Genomic DNA, 14,979 nt, shown 5'->3' on the forward strand with positions numbered 1-14,979 from the left:
CAAAAGTAAATTTAGCATTATATCCAACTATATTAGAAATTAATATGTCTCAAAAACATGTTTTTTCCTATTTTTCCCCTGCTCTTGTGATATGGCCTATGCAGAACATGATTAGGATCAGAAACTATCTTAATGTATTTAAAAATGTGTTTTTTATAATCGTTTTATTTCTATTTGTACGTCAGGTACTAACTGATTCAACAGATTATATTTTTGTGTGTTTAACTGTCTCCACTAAGACGAAAATGAATTTGAATGGAGCTCAATGGAGAATTAGGCGTTCTGAGCCATCAAAACTGGTTTGAATGGACATCTTTATAAAAGCGTCAATTTTTGTGACTTGTACGATATTTCACAATCAATAATAGTAATTAACTCTAATATGTTATTACATAATTTTAATATAATTAGGGACCTCTAGACTTACATTAAAAAACAAACGAGTTTCACACCAACTACATGTGACAAAACTTCAGCAGTCTTGAAAACCACTGTTAACAACATCAGCAGCAATGCACAAGCAGACAAACGCTTTTATTGCTGTTTGTGTTCACATAACTCACAGAAGTTTATTTCAGACAGCATTAATTTATTTACCATATTGAATTTACAAAATTAAAAGAAAAAGCAACAATTGAAGAAACAGGTTTGTACATTTTAGACATGTTCGTCATTTATTTTTTTGTTTTTTAAGTTTGAATAGCAATCCACTGTACACAAGGCTTATGATGATATTTCTATATCTTGAAAAAGAAAAACAACCAAGATGCTCTGACTTCCCAATGACGACACTGGAGTAAGGCAAATCTTAGGTTGGACAAACTGGACTTAAATGTAACCCTGCTGCCCCATCATCCCATTAGAGAGCAGCTCTCTTTCAACAAACACTACAGAAATACTAGTGCCAGAAGAGCTTCTAAATCCATTCGGCCACCCTCTGCCTTGGATATCCACGTCGATGAGATTTACATTGAAACAACACACAATCTCAGTCGTTCTGTTGAGTTCATGCACTAATCTGGAATTCGGGGGTACTCTGAATTTACACTGAAATCGTGCCACAATGATGAGACGTCTCATGGCCACGTAAAAAAAACTCACTGGACGACTTAATTAAAGCTTCAGTCAACAGTTCTGGTTCTTGAGTTAACAATATGAGAATCATGGGAAATGTTCAGAGGAAAAGCTTAACTCAAAAGGGCTAATGTTCGCAAGACAGTTTTTGTGCGATAACAACTATGCTTTACAACTTAAAGCTGACAAACATAATTCTAAGAGCAACATTTAAAACAAAAACAAAAAAAACAACAGTAAACAACTTGAAAATGTTCCTTTAAGCCACCCCTTTTCATAAACCGATGATTCCATGTTAAAATGTACAATAACCCTTGTCGACATTTCAAGCAGCGATAAATCTAGCTATCTACCGTGTACTTCATATTTCAATATATATAAGTAATTTCCTTTGAGCTACAGAGTGGTTTCAGCCTCAAGACGGTCAAGGGGAGGGACACAGACAGAAAACACAGTAGTGTCCATTCCAGTGAATTGTAGTGGTGAGCGATGCTTTTTTCTATTGTATACGTTCATCATTAAAGTGTCAAATAAGAATAAAAATACTATGCTGAGAATTGCAACATTTAAAGAAAATGATCGATCTCTTCATTTCTGGAATGAAATTCTTACAAGAGAGTAAAACAATCACCTTCATGTTTCATTATAATAGATATGACAATATCATACAGGGCAGGGTAAACAGTGTAATAAATATCCAAGCGCTGTACTGAAATATTGGCTTTAAATGAAACGATAGTTAAAAGTATTGACTGATGCCCTGAAAAGCCTTTTTTCTGTGTTTGATGGGTGCAGAACGAGCAAGGGATGCCCGGTCGCATTCTGCCCCAGTGCTACTCGTCAGGTGTCCTGAACGAGAGCTGGGCAGGGGCCACGGAAGGCATGCCTTAGCTGCGGATGGGAGACTCGGCAGGTTTGCAGTCGGGACGGGTGGGTGGGTAACAGAGGGAGGCCAAGCGAGAGAGGAGAGGGATATGAAAGCGCAGAGATGAGAGAGGCTGGTGGTCTTAAACCCCATTAAAATGTTTTCCGGTGGATGGCACGGGCGCGATCTTCCTCGTATTCCTTCTTGGAGACCCACATCTTCTTAAAGGTGTCGAGTGAAGCCAGGATAGATCCCCTATTCATCGTAAATGGAAAAACCATATGTTAAACACTATAAAATATACCAAAACACTTTTAAAAACATTCACTAACATTCAAAAGTTTGAGGTCTGTTTTTTTTTTTTTGAAAGAAATCTGTCATGCTCATCAAGACTGGATTTGTCTGATGAAAAATAAAGTAAAACATTAATACTATGAAATATTTAACATTTAACATTAACATCTTAAAATGTAATTTACTGTTGTGATATTTTATCTTTTTATTAATCGTTTCATTTTCAGTTTATTTCAGGTAGAGTAACTGTTTTATGTGCCTATATATACTTTGTTCTTACCCTATCCATGTTGAATAAAGTCTCTCCTGTGGTGCAGATATCTGAAACAACAAGAAAAATAAATATTTAAAAACATAGTTCTCACACCAAGCTAACATTTCTTAGCTGTGGCAGAGTCACCTTAATTTTAACGTCTTTGGGTGCAAGTTTCTTCACTTCGCTTAACAACCGGTCTCCAAAACCTGAGAGGAACAAACATAGAGTTTCAGTTCGGTCACTGATGGAGAACTGAAAGATGCTTTCGACTGATCTCTTCGCGCTACCTTTGAGGAGCGTTGAGCCGCCAGACAGCACTATGTTAGAGAAGAGCGTGCGTCGCAGATCCATGTCTGACTTCTGAATGGCGAAGGCCAGCACCTCATGAATACCCTCGCTCTCGTCTCCAATCAGATCAGGCCTGAAGAGAAGCTCTGGAGCCCTGAACCGTGCTGGACCGATCTGCAGGAGATAAACAGCTGTGAGTAACACATCAAAGTCAATGTGAAATTAAAATGGTCACTATTTACTTTCTTAATACACAATTTCGGCGCCATCATGAGCAAGTTATCAGTGCACTTTATTCCAAAAAGAAAAAAAATAAGCCACATTATGGAAGTTTCTGAATGCCATTTCATGTTGACTTCAGGAAGAACCTGAACTGAACCTCCACTGAATGTCAATAAAACCAGGATATGATGTGTAATTTTATGACCATATGATCATACACGTAGGCCTGTCACGATAACAACTTTTTGTTGTGCGATATATTGCCCCAGAAATAATTGCGATAAGAATCACTACTTAGCAGTCTGATGTCCGTATGCACAAAGGCACAGATCCCTAAACAAGACCATATCTGGAGATGAAACTTTTTGTTGTAGAAGCATTTTTAAAATTTAAATTAGCACCTCATGACTACACCACGTTATGTACGAGAAGCTGCAAAAGACACAGCCGCGCAAGTGGAATGTAAAAAAACACGGTGACATAAATTTTTAAGTAAATATAATGGGCGATATATTGCGTCACCAAAAATGATTGAGGTCATGTACATATATTGTGCGATAAGTCGATATATTGATTATTGCGACAGGCCTACATACACGCGCAATCTCATTCTTACATCTAGAGTGCTTCCGTCAGGGAGTGTGTATTGTGCTTTTTCAGTTTCTAGAGTTTCATCCTTCTGGGGGTTGAGGGAAAGGTAGCAGGCTCTCTGGAAAACAAAACAGCATTTTTTTCAACGTTTCGTATCTAGATGATAATTTCCAACAAGAAGGAACTGCACAGAACATGTCGTATATATCCAGATGTGGAGTCCCGTACCTCCTTGATGGTGCGCACAACCTCAAACTCCGCAGAAGTGTGGAAATCGTAGCCTTCCTTGCGCAGGAGGAGGCGGAGGTATTGGGAAACGTCACGTCCGGCGATGTCTACGCGCATGATGGAATGTGGAATTGCGAATCCCTCATATATGGGGACAGCGTGTGTCACACCATCACCAGCGTCCAGGACCACACCTGTGGTTCGGCCTGTGGCATATCTGTCAGACAGGAAACATGTTTTGCATGAGAGAGGGAATAGGAGGTGTGATATCAGGAATAATGAAATTCAAAGTGCTGAACTCACAAACTGAGCACGGCCTGCATGGAGATGAACAGCGCCGGCACGTTGAAGGTCTCAAAGAACACCTCTGCGGCCCGTTCACGATTTTTACAGGGGTTCAGCGGCGCTTCGGTCAACAGTACAGGATGCTGTGAGATATATAAAAAATATGAATGGTTAAGGGATAGTTCACCCAAAAATGAAAGTTACCCCATGATTTACTCACCCTCAAGCCATTCTATGTGTATACGACTTTCTTCTTTCAGACAAATACAATCAGAGTTATATTAAAGGGGGGGTACAATGCCGTTTCATACATTCAGAGTTGTTTACAATGTTTAAGAGTTGTATTCTCATGCTAAGCATGGACAAAGTTTCAAAAAACAATTTGGACGTATGACGGAGTATTTCTGTGCCAAAAATCGTACTTCCGAGTTCATACAAGTTTCGGAGAGTTTTTTTTTTTTTTTTTCAATCGTGGCTCTTCATGACGTAGACGAGGGTGGAACTCCTTATATGGGCATTTCTCCCGGAAGATCGCGCCCATGCACGCATTGACCAGAGTGAGAGCGAGATCGCACCCATCAGCGCGCTTCATCCGGCGGCAGCGCTACATGGGACTCGCTCGGGAAGAATGTCTCCAAAGAAGTGTGTTTTTGGTTGTAAGGGAAAGATAACTTTGTTCAGCTTCCTAAAGAACCCAGCGTTATGTAAACAGTGGATACAGTTTGTTTTTCCGGGGCAGCAATGGAGTTTCACAAGTGTGTTTGTTGACGAACGTTTTATAAACAATGCCCAGTTCGAAGCTGGATTTTCACATCGTTTGATACTGAAAGATGGAGCGGTCCCAGCTATAAAAGATCCCGGTCATGATTCAGAACTGCAGACGTTAAGTGAAATGGCATCAAATGTCTGTTTTGTTGGCATTCGGCGCCCAAGTGCTCGTCACTCTTTAGCTCCGCCCACGGCACGCCTTAGTTCACTCCAGAAGTAAAATTTCCTGATAATTTACTCACCCCATGTCATCCAAGATGTTCAAGTCTTTCTTTCTTCAGTCAAAAATAAATTAAGGTTTTTGAGGAAAACATTCCCGGATTTTTCTCCATATAATGGACTTCAATGGGGACCAATGGGTTGAAGGTCCAAATTGTGGTTAAAATATATAACCTTTTTTTTTTTTTTTAGAAAATGACCAATTGTTTCGCTAAATAAGACACTTATTCCTCAGCTGGGATCGTGTAGAGCCCTGCATTGAAACTGCAATTTGGACCTTCAACCCGTTGAAGTCCACTATATGGAGAAAAATCCGGGAATGTTTTCCTCAAAAACCTTAATTTCTTTTCGACTGAAGAAAGAAAGACATGAACATCTTGGATGACATGGGGGTGAGCAAATGATCAAGAAATTTTCATTCTGGAGTGAACTAATCCTTTTAAAAATGCCCTGGCTCTTCCAAGCTTTATAATGGCAGTGAATGGTGGTCGAGCTTTTGAAGCAAAATAAAGTGCATCCATCCATCATAAAAGTGCTCCACACGGCTCCGAAGGGTTAAAAATGGCCTTTCTGAAGTGAATCGATCCATTTGTGTATGAAAAATATCCATATTTAAATCTTTATATACCGTAATCTCAAGCTTCCGCTATCTGTCGTACGCGCGTTCATGAGAGTGGCGTTCCAGCAGATGACGTCGGACGTAGGCATAGCGTAATAAAATAAAAATAAATCCTAATTCAAAATAAATAATTAATATATAAATATATTTGTACATATATTATATACTATTACTATTTTATAAAATTTAAATCCGTACCTCCTCCGAGAAGGTCTGCAGCTGTTCCTTCGAATACACGTACTGCCAGATGCGCTCCATGTCATTCCAGTCCTTCACAATACCGTGTTCCATAGGATAGCGGACAGACAGCAGCCCCCTGTGCTCCTGCATATACCACAGAAATAAAGAATGCACTAGAGATGACCGAACACCTGAGAAGAGATGATGCCAACCCCTCAGACAACAATAAAAAACTACCAAATCTTGCTAGAAGTTTGATCGCAACATATAATCATTGCTGTTAATAGTGTTCACCGTCTGTTTGATTACATGACATTAACTAACTGTTCGATTTCTGCCATATGGACATCGACTTGAGATAAGCTAGTACTAAATATAATGTAAAAACTTTAATTTTCTGTAAAGCTGCTTTGCAATTATTTGCATCGTGAAAAGCGCTATACAAATAAACTTGAATTGAATTGAATAGATTAGAACATATGATGTTATGACATTAGAATAACACAAGGCAGTGTGAAGTCAAAACTATTTGTCCAAGTTATAATAACTTTTCTTTTCTGATAACATACATAAAATATTAATGACCAGTCACATCACGGGTTAAGTCAAGTCCCTGCCAATATTATTTCTGGCTGAATATTGTGGCAAGTTGACTGTGTTGTGAATGTCATATTGTCTTTAAATATAATCTTCAATTAAAATAAAAAGGTTTACCTCAGCTTTGGGTCCAATGAAGAGATCGCCCTCAAGGGCACCAGCCATCACCCGAACATGCTTGGGTCGCCCCACACTAGAAATAAAGCTTACCAGTTAATACCACATCACATTCACACTACAGTGCATTACTAAAATGTTTTCTTGTTTATTTCTGTTTGTGCAAACAAATGGCAGTATTTCTAAAAAACATAATGCTGATAATATGACAAATTTGATGATGTACACAGTATATATACACATACTGTATATAGTTTCACGCTACTGTTAAAAAAGTTTGGGGTTGGTAAGATTTTTTTAATGCTTCTGACATAAATAAGTCTCTTATTCTCTCCAAGGCTGCATTTCAGTGTCACGTGATCCTTTCAAAATCATACTAATATGCTGATTTATTGCTCAAACATTTTTACATATTATTATCAGTGTTAAAAAACAGTTCATATTTTTGTGGAAATCGTGATAACTGTTTTCAGGATTCTTTGATATATAGAGACTTCAAATGAACAGCATTTATTTAAAATAAAACTCTTTTGTAACATTAGACATATGTTTACTGCCACTTCGATCACTTTTAATGCACCCTTGCTGAATATAGTTAGTAATAAATAAATAAATTCTTACTGACCCCAAACTTTTGAAAGTTATCCTAATGCAGTAATATCAATTAAATGGTTACTTACTAATTTGGGAAACAGTATTTAGGGATCTGATCTCCAGCAAAGCCAGCCTTAATAACTCCAGACCCCTGTATTAGAAATTGTAAGACAAGTTAGAAATCACAATACACATCACGCAATTTTGCAGCGAGGTAGTTCAAAGTAAACTTGAACTATAAAAGCTCAAACTGTGAATGTGTTGTAAAATGAATAATCTATTGATCTGATCCCTCCTTGTTTGTTCTTGAGTCATGAGACAGAGCTGGAGGGAGCTAAAAGAAACCAACCAGCTACAGCCTCCAGAAGAGTCCCACTGTGAGAAAACACCATAATGTTTCACTAAACATCACTGACATTTACTAAGTTTTCATAATTTTAGTAACCTATCAAAGTGACACATTCAAGCTTTGAGATCTTCCACCTTCATTCAGATTACCGGTTCAGGTTTACTAGTTCTCCATCACTAGCTTCCCCATTTTGGCTTTTTTTTTCAATTAATTTCTAACTAATTATTTCATACTAATAAATGTGGCTGTATATATAAGGCGGGGGTCACATCCAGACATCTTAGCAACAATAATCATTTTGTATCTTGTATCTGACAGATGCTGTCTGACATCCATGCATCTTGCAGTATTTCATTAATATGAACAACGTGGAATCATTTCTTTAAAGTTTGAGTGATAAATTCAAAGCACCACTGAAATGAATGCCAAATTAGCTTTATGCCAATGCATCAAACTGAGCAGCTAATGCTTGAAGATATCGCAATTAAGACAGATGTCCTGTTGTCGTGCTTTACATAATGAAGTCAATCGGACGTGAAACTGTGCACATTACTATTTAAGTAAATGCAATCCTAAACACATCTTATTTAGCATTAGCCGGCTAGCGCAGACTTTGGCACAATAGCATTAGCTTTAGCCTTTTAGCACAGACTGGGTGTGGAGGGCTGCTGACATCATACTCACATTATCAATCACGACCGGCTGGTTTGCTATAATATCATACGACTCCATGTTCGGCCTGCTGCTTGAGTGCGTTTTTCGGTCAACGTTTTCGCAAGAAGCTGCGTTTATGATTTTCTGTTCATGTGAATAAAAAATAACCGTCGCTGCTTTGCAGTATAACCACAGGCTGAGCGGTGATGCGTCAACCGAACCGCACTATGGAGGGAGCCAATCAAACCCGCGTAACCAGGAGATGAGTGACAGCTCATTTAGCCAATACGAACACGTTTGGTTCGCAGGCGCATTTTGACAACTTAAAAACAATTGTTTATTTGTTTTTTTAAACTTTTTTGAAGGTGTGTAATTTTCTCTATTTATTTATATGTTATGTTAAAATATAATTGGACATATATGTCTTTAATAAATTGTTTTTGATTAGAAGCTAAATTATGGAGAGGACACGACTGTAGCAGCAGAGTGGATGCTTTATTTTTTTTTATATTTCAAAATCTTAAGATCAAAAATCATTAACAATTATCAAATACACTTTTACTTTTTAGTTTCATGCATGTATGCTCTTATAACAAGACATTAAGACAATAAATAAATACATCAAACGAAGCATTCTTGGACATTTGAGCAAGTTAGGGACATTTATTTTGACATACGGAAGTGGCTTATCCGGAAGTTGCTCTTCGTAAGGTTGTTGTTCTGTCCTCCGACAAAATTGAAAGTGTCAAATCAGCCGGAGACCTAAACTAAACGCGTATCAGAAACGTCTACATCTGCTAAACATCTTCAGGTGAGGATCTACATTTGAGTTCGGGTAACAATGTTGCCTGAATGACAAGTTTCGGTATGTTTATATCTGTTCAAACGTAAATAATAATGAGGTTTGGGGTTGTTTAGGTAGTTTAGTGCGAGTCATTCCGACTGAAAATAGTGTCAAATCTATACATAATTTCAATTTGTTAAGTTAGAAATGTTCTCTTACATGACATCCATACGTAACTTGAGCCTGATTAACTATTATTATAATATTAACATTCATTGTGCATCTTTAATACAAAGACAGACGTTAGAAGAATAAATATATAATTATGTTATGTATCATCTTATACTGTAGTGATACAAACAATTTTTAGTGATTTGTTTTGAAATCCTTGTAATATAATGGTGCTGATCACCATAATATAAGACCAAACATATTATGCATATTTATTTATGTTACTTACAGCGGAAGTGTTATTGAATGAATATGAGTTTTGTATTTAAGTATTGCATTCATGTGTTAATGGTCTGTATTAATAGGTGTTGCACATTGAGCCTGCTCTGGCTCACTCATGGTTGAGCTGGAGACCGTGGATCGAGCCTGACATAAGATGGCCAGTGTAGATGAACCTCCAGAGAAGTGAGTTAGCGGTGAATCACAGTACTAGTTAGTAGTACTCTTAGTTAAGTTCTCATGTGATCTGTTGTTCACCGACAGGCACTGCTGGGTGTGTTTTGCCACGGAGAAGGAGGATCGAGCTGCAGAATGGGTCAGCCCGTGCCGGTGTAAGGGCTGCACCAAGTGGATCCATCAGTCTTGCTTACAGCGCTGGCTGGACGAAAAACAGAAGGGAAACAGCGGAGGAGCCGTCAGCTGCCCGCAATGTAGCACAGAATACCAGATCGTTTTCCCCAAAATAGGTGAGTATTTGCACGTCACCTTTTTTTTGAAGGGAAACGTACTAATACCTTTTTCCACTTTTGTTGTGTATCTTGTCATGGATTCTCACTTTTTTTTAATGCACCAAATCAGTGCCTGTTTATTACATATTTTGGATAATTTGCTCCTGATAAGAGTGCAGTCCTTTCAGCTCTGTTTTTGCAGCAGTGTCGTTATTGTAACTAAAGCTAAAACTATTACAGATCATTTATATTGACTGAAATAAAGTTGAAATAAATTAAAATACAAAACTTAGATCAAATCTTGGCAACTAACGGGAATAAAAAAAAGTGTACGTTTAAAATGACTAAAAGTGCTAAAATTACTTAACATAAATTCAAGCTAAATACAAATATAAGAAAAGTCCAAAAACGAATAAAAAAAGATTTTAGAAAATTAAATGAAAATGAAAAATGTTGCTTTGGCAAGTAGCTAAATTTAATTGAAGTACTAAAATGATTCAAACTAAAACTGAAATAAAAATCAATCAAAACTAAATGGTAAAATTAAAAAGCAAAAACGAATAGAAATGCTTAAAAACCCCGAAAAAAATTGAAATGTTGCACTTGCAGGTAACTGAAATGAAATAAGTGCAAGTTAAAGTACTAAAATGAGTCAAACTAAAATCGAAATAACTTGAAGCTTAATAAAAATATAAAAAAACAAAATAAATAAATGCTAAAAACTTAAATCCTAGTAAGTAATAATAATATAAAAATAAAGAAATATACTTAAAAAAAATGTATATGCACTTCTGAATAAAAATATAAAGAAACCAAAAATGTATAAAAATGACAAAAGCACATAACAAAATTACTAAAATCTAAACTAAAATATCAGAATTCTAAAAGCTAATTCAAAACTATTATATAATACTATAATAGTGTATAAATAATAATAAACACTGTTTTCCTCAAAAACCTTAATTTCTTTTCGACTGAAGAAAGAAAGACATGAACATCTTGGATGACATGGGGGTGAGCAAATGATCAAGAAATTTTCATTCTGGAGTGAACTAATCCTTTTAAAAATGCCCTGGCTCTTCCAAGCTTTATAATGGCAGTGAATGGTGGTCGAGCTTTTGAAGCAAAATAAAGTGCATCCATCCATCATAAAAGTGCTCCACACGGCTCCGAAGGGTTAAAAATGGCCTTTCTGAAGTGAATCGATCCATTTGTGTATGAAAAATATCCATATTTAAATCTTTATATACCGTAATCTCAAGCTTCCGCTATCTGTCGTACGCGCGTTCATGAGAGTGGCGTTCCAGCAGATGACGTCGGACGTAGGCATAGCGTAATAAAATAAAAATAAATCCTAATTCAAAATAAATAATTAATATATAAATATATTTGTACATATATTATATACTATTACTATTTTATAAAATTTAAATCCGTACCTCCTCCGAGAAGGTCTGCAGCTGTTCCTTCGAATACACGTACTGCCAGATGCGCTCCATGTCATTCCAGTCCTTCACAATACCGTGTTCCATAGGATAGCGGACAGACAGCAGCCCCCTGTGCTCCTGCATATACCACAGAAATAAAGAATGCACTAGAGATGACCGAACACCTGAGAAGAGATGATGCCAACCCCTCAGACAACAATAAAAAACTACCAAATCTTGCTAGAAGTTTGATCGCAACATATAATCATTGCTGTTAATAGTGTTCACCGTCTGTTTGATTACATGACATTAACTAACTGTTCGATTTCTGCCATATGGACATCGACTTGAGATAAGCTATTACTAAATATAATGTAAAAACTTTAATTTTCTGTAAAGCTGCTTTGCAATTATTTGCATCGTGAAAAGCGCTATACAAATAAACTTGAATTGAATTGAATAGATTAGAACATATGATGTTATGACATTAGAATAACACAAGGCAGTGTGAAGTCAAAACTATTTGTCCAAGTTATAATAACTTTTCTTTTCTGATAACATACATAAAATATTAATGACCAGTCACATCACGGGTTAAGTCAAGTCCCTGCCAATATTATTTCTGGCTGAATATTGTGGCAAGTTGACTGTGTTGTGAATGTCATATTGTCTTTAAATATAATCTTCAATTAAAATAAAAAGGTTTACCTCAGCTTTGGGTCCAATGAAGAGATCGCCCTCAAGGGCACCAGCCATCACCCGAACATGCTTGGGTCGCCCCACACTAGAAATAAAGCTTACCAGTTAATACCACATCACATTCACACTACAGTGCATTACTAAAATGTTTTCTTGTTTATTTCTGTTTGTGCAAACAAGCAAACAAATTTCTAAAAAACATAATGCTGATAATATGACAAATTTGATGATGTACACAGTATATATACACATACTGTATTACTGTATACGCTACTGTTAAAAAAGTTTGGGGTTGGTAAGATTTTTTTAATGTTTCTGACATAAATAAGTCTCTTATTCTCTCCAAGGCTGCATTTCAGTGTCACGTGATCCTTTCAAAATCATACTAATATGCTGATTTATTGCTCAAACATTTTTACATATTATTATCAGTGTTAAAAAACAGTTCATATTTTTGTGGAAATCGTGATAACTGTTTTCAGGATTCTTTGATATATAGAGACTTCAAATGAACAGCATTTATTTAAAATAAAACTCTTTTGTAACATTAGACATATGTTTACTGCCACTTCGATCACTTTTAATGCACCCTTGCTGAATATAGTTAGTAATAAATAAATAAATTCTTACTGACCCCAAACTTTTGAAAGTTATCCTAATGCAGTAATATCAATTAAATGGTTACTTACTAATTTGGGAAACAGTATTTAGGGATCTGATCTCCAGCAAAGCCAGCCTTAATAACTCCAGACCCCTGTATTAGAAATTGTAAGACAAGTTAGAAATCACAATACACATCACGCAATTTTGCAGCGAGGTAGTTCAAAGTAAACTTGAACTATAAAAGCTCAAACTGTGAATGTGTTGTAAAATGAATAATCTATTGATCTGATCCCTCCTTGTTTGTTCTTGAGTCATGAGACAGAGCTGGAGGGAGCTAAAAGAAACCGTGCAAACAAATGGCAGTATTTCTAAAAAACATAATGCTGATAATATGACAAATTTGATGATGTACACAGTATATATACACATACTGTATATAGTTTCACGCTACTGTTAAAAAAGTTTGGGGTTGGTAAGATTTTTTTAATGCTTCTGACATAAATAAGTCTCTTATTCTCTCCAAGGCTGCATTTCAGTGTCACGTGATCCTTTCAAAATCATACTAATATGCTGATTTATTGCTCAAACATTTTTACATATTATTATCAGTGTTAAAAAACAGTTCATATTTTTGTGGAAATCGTGATAACTGTTTTCAGGATTCTTTGATATATAGAGACTTCAAATGAACAGCATTTATTTAAAATAAAACTCTTTTGTAACATTAGACATATGTTTACTGCCACTTCGATCACTTTTAATGCACCCTTGCTGAATATAGTTAGTAATAAATAAATAAATTCTTACTGACCCCAAACTTTTGAAAGTTATCCTAATGCAGTAATATCAATTAAATGGTTACTTACTAATTTGGGAAACAGTATTTAGGGATCTGATCTCCAGCAAAGCCAGCCTTAATAACTCCAGACCCCTGTATTAGAAATTGTAAGACAAGTTAGAAATCACAATACACATCACGCAATTTTGCAGCGAGGTAGTTCAAAGTAAACTTGAACTATAAAAGCTCAAACTGTGAATGTGTTGTAAAATGAATAATCTATTGATCTGATCCCTCCTTGTTTGTTCTTGAGTCATGAGACAGAGCTGGAGGGAGCTAAAAGAAACCAACCAGCTACAGCCTCCAGAAGAGTCCCACTGTGAGAAAACACCATAATGTTTCACTAAACATCACTGACATTTACTAAGTTTTCATAATTTTAGTAACCTATCAAAGTGACACATTCAAGCTTTGAGATCTTCCACCTTCATTCAGATTACCGGTTCAGGTTTACTAGTTCTCCATCACTAGCTTCCCCATTTTGGCTTTTTTTTTCAATTAATTTCTAACTAATTATTTCATACTAATAAATGTGGCTGTATATATAAGGCGGGGGTCACATCCAGACATCTTAGCAACAATAATCATTTTGTATCTTGTATCTGACAGATGCTGTCTGACATCCATGCATCTTGCAGTATTTCATTAATATGAACAACGTGGAATCATTTCTTTAAAGTTTGAGTGATAAATTCAAAGCACCACTGAAATGAATGCCAAATTAGCTTTATGCCAATGCATCAAACTGAGCAGCTAATGCTTGAAGATATCGCAATTAAGACAGATGTCCTGTTGTCGTGCTTTACATAATGAAGTCAATCGGACGTGAAACTGTGCACATTACTATTTAAGTAAATGCAATCCTAAACACATCTTATTTAGCATTAGCCGGCTAGCGCAGACTTTGGCACAATAGCATTAGCTTTAGCCTTTTAGCACAGACTGGGTGTGGAGGGCTGCTGACATCATACTCACATTATCAATCACGACCGGCTGGTTTGCTATAATATCATACGACTCCATGTTCGGCCTGCTGCTTGAGTGCGTTTTTCGGTCAACGTTTTCGCAAGAAGCTGCGTTTATGATTTTCTGTTCATGTGAATAAAAAATAACCGTCGCTGCTTTGCAGTATAACCACAGGCTGAGCGGTGATGCGTCAACCGAACCGCACTATGGAGGGAGCCAATCAAACCCGCGTAACCAGGAGATGAGTGACAGCTCATTTAGCCAATACGAACACGTTTGGTTCGCAGGCGCATTTTGACAACTTAAAAACAATTGTTTATTTGTTTTTTTAAACTTTTTTGAAGGTGTGTAATTTTCTCTATTTATTTATATGTTATGTTAAAATATAATTGGACATATATGTCTTTAATAAATTGTTTTTGATTAGAAGCTAAATTATGGAGAGGACACGACTGTAGCAGCAGAGTGGATGCTTTATTTTTTTTTATATTTCAAAATCTTAAGATCAAAAATCATTAACAATTATCAAATACACTTTTACTTTTTAGTTTCATGCATGTATG

At 36.3% G+C, this 14,979-nt stretch overlaps 2 protein-coding genes and 1 long non-coding RNA gene across 3 annotated transcripts; 1 reads left to right on the top strand and 2 right to left on the bottom strand.

Moving 5' to 3' along the window:
* Nucleotides 1-516: 516 nt before the first annotated feature.
* On the bottom strand, nucleotides 517-8,438 carry LOC107588989 (beta-centractin-like). The gene is made up of 11 exons (XM_016277287.1): nucleotides 8,231-8,438; nucleotides 7,284-7,348; nucleotides 6,604-6,679; nucleotides 5,908-6,033; nucleotides 4,122-4,246; nucleotides 3,819-4,035; nucleotides 3,616-3,708; nucleotides 2,777-2,951; nucleotides 2,634-2,695; nucleotides 2,514-2,554; nucleotides 517-2,194 (listed from the first exon to the last, which is right to left on the bottom strand). The coding sequence occupies exons 1-11, from the start codon at nucleotides 8,276-8,278 to the stop codon at nucleotides 2,092-2,094; spliced, it is 1,131 nt and encodes a 376-aa protein (XP_016132773.1). The 5' UTR covers nucleotides 8,279-8,438; the 3' UTR covers nucleotides 517-2,091.
* A 450-nt stretch (nucleotides 8,439-8,888) lies between these two features.
* Nucleotides 8,889-9,897, top strand: LOC107588991 (uncharacterized). The gene is made up of 3 exons (XR_001609637.1): nucleotides 8,889-9,011; nucleotides 9,521-9,620; nucleotides 9,699-9,897. It is a non-coding gene; the product is annotated as an uncharacterized lncRNA (long non-coding RNA).
* Nucleotides 9,898-11,310: 1,413 nt separating this feature from the next.
* LOC107589019 (alpha-centractin-like) lies at nucleotides 11,311-14,635 on the bottom strand. The gene is made up of 4 exons (XM_016277313.1): nucleotides 14,426-14,635; nucleotides 13,479-13,543; nucleotides 12,019-12,094; nucleotides 11,311-11,448 (listed from the first exon to the last, which is right to left on the bottom strand). The coding sequence occupies exons 1-4, from the start codon at nucleotides 14,471-14,473 to the stop codon at nucleotides 11,311-11,313; spliced, it is 327 nt and encodes a 108-aa protein (XP_016132799.1). The 5' UTR covers nucleotides 14,474-14,635.
* Between the last annotated feature and the right edge of the window lie 344 nt (nucleotides 14,636-14,979).

This window comes from Sinocyclocheilus grahami, unplaced genomic scaffold (assembly GCF_001515645.1).
Source record: "Sinocyclocheilus grahami isolate Dianchi unplaced genomic scaffold, SAMN03320097.WGS_v1.1 scaffold110.1, whole genome shotgun sequence".
NCBI classification, from domain to species: domain Eukaryota; kingdom Metazoa; phylum Chordata; class Actinopteri; order Cypriniformes; family Cyprinidae; genus Sinocyclocheilus; species Sinocyclocheilus grahami.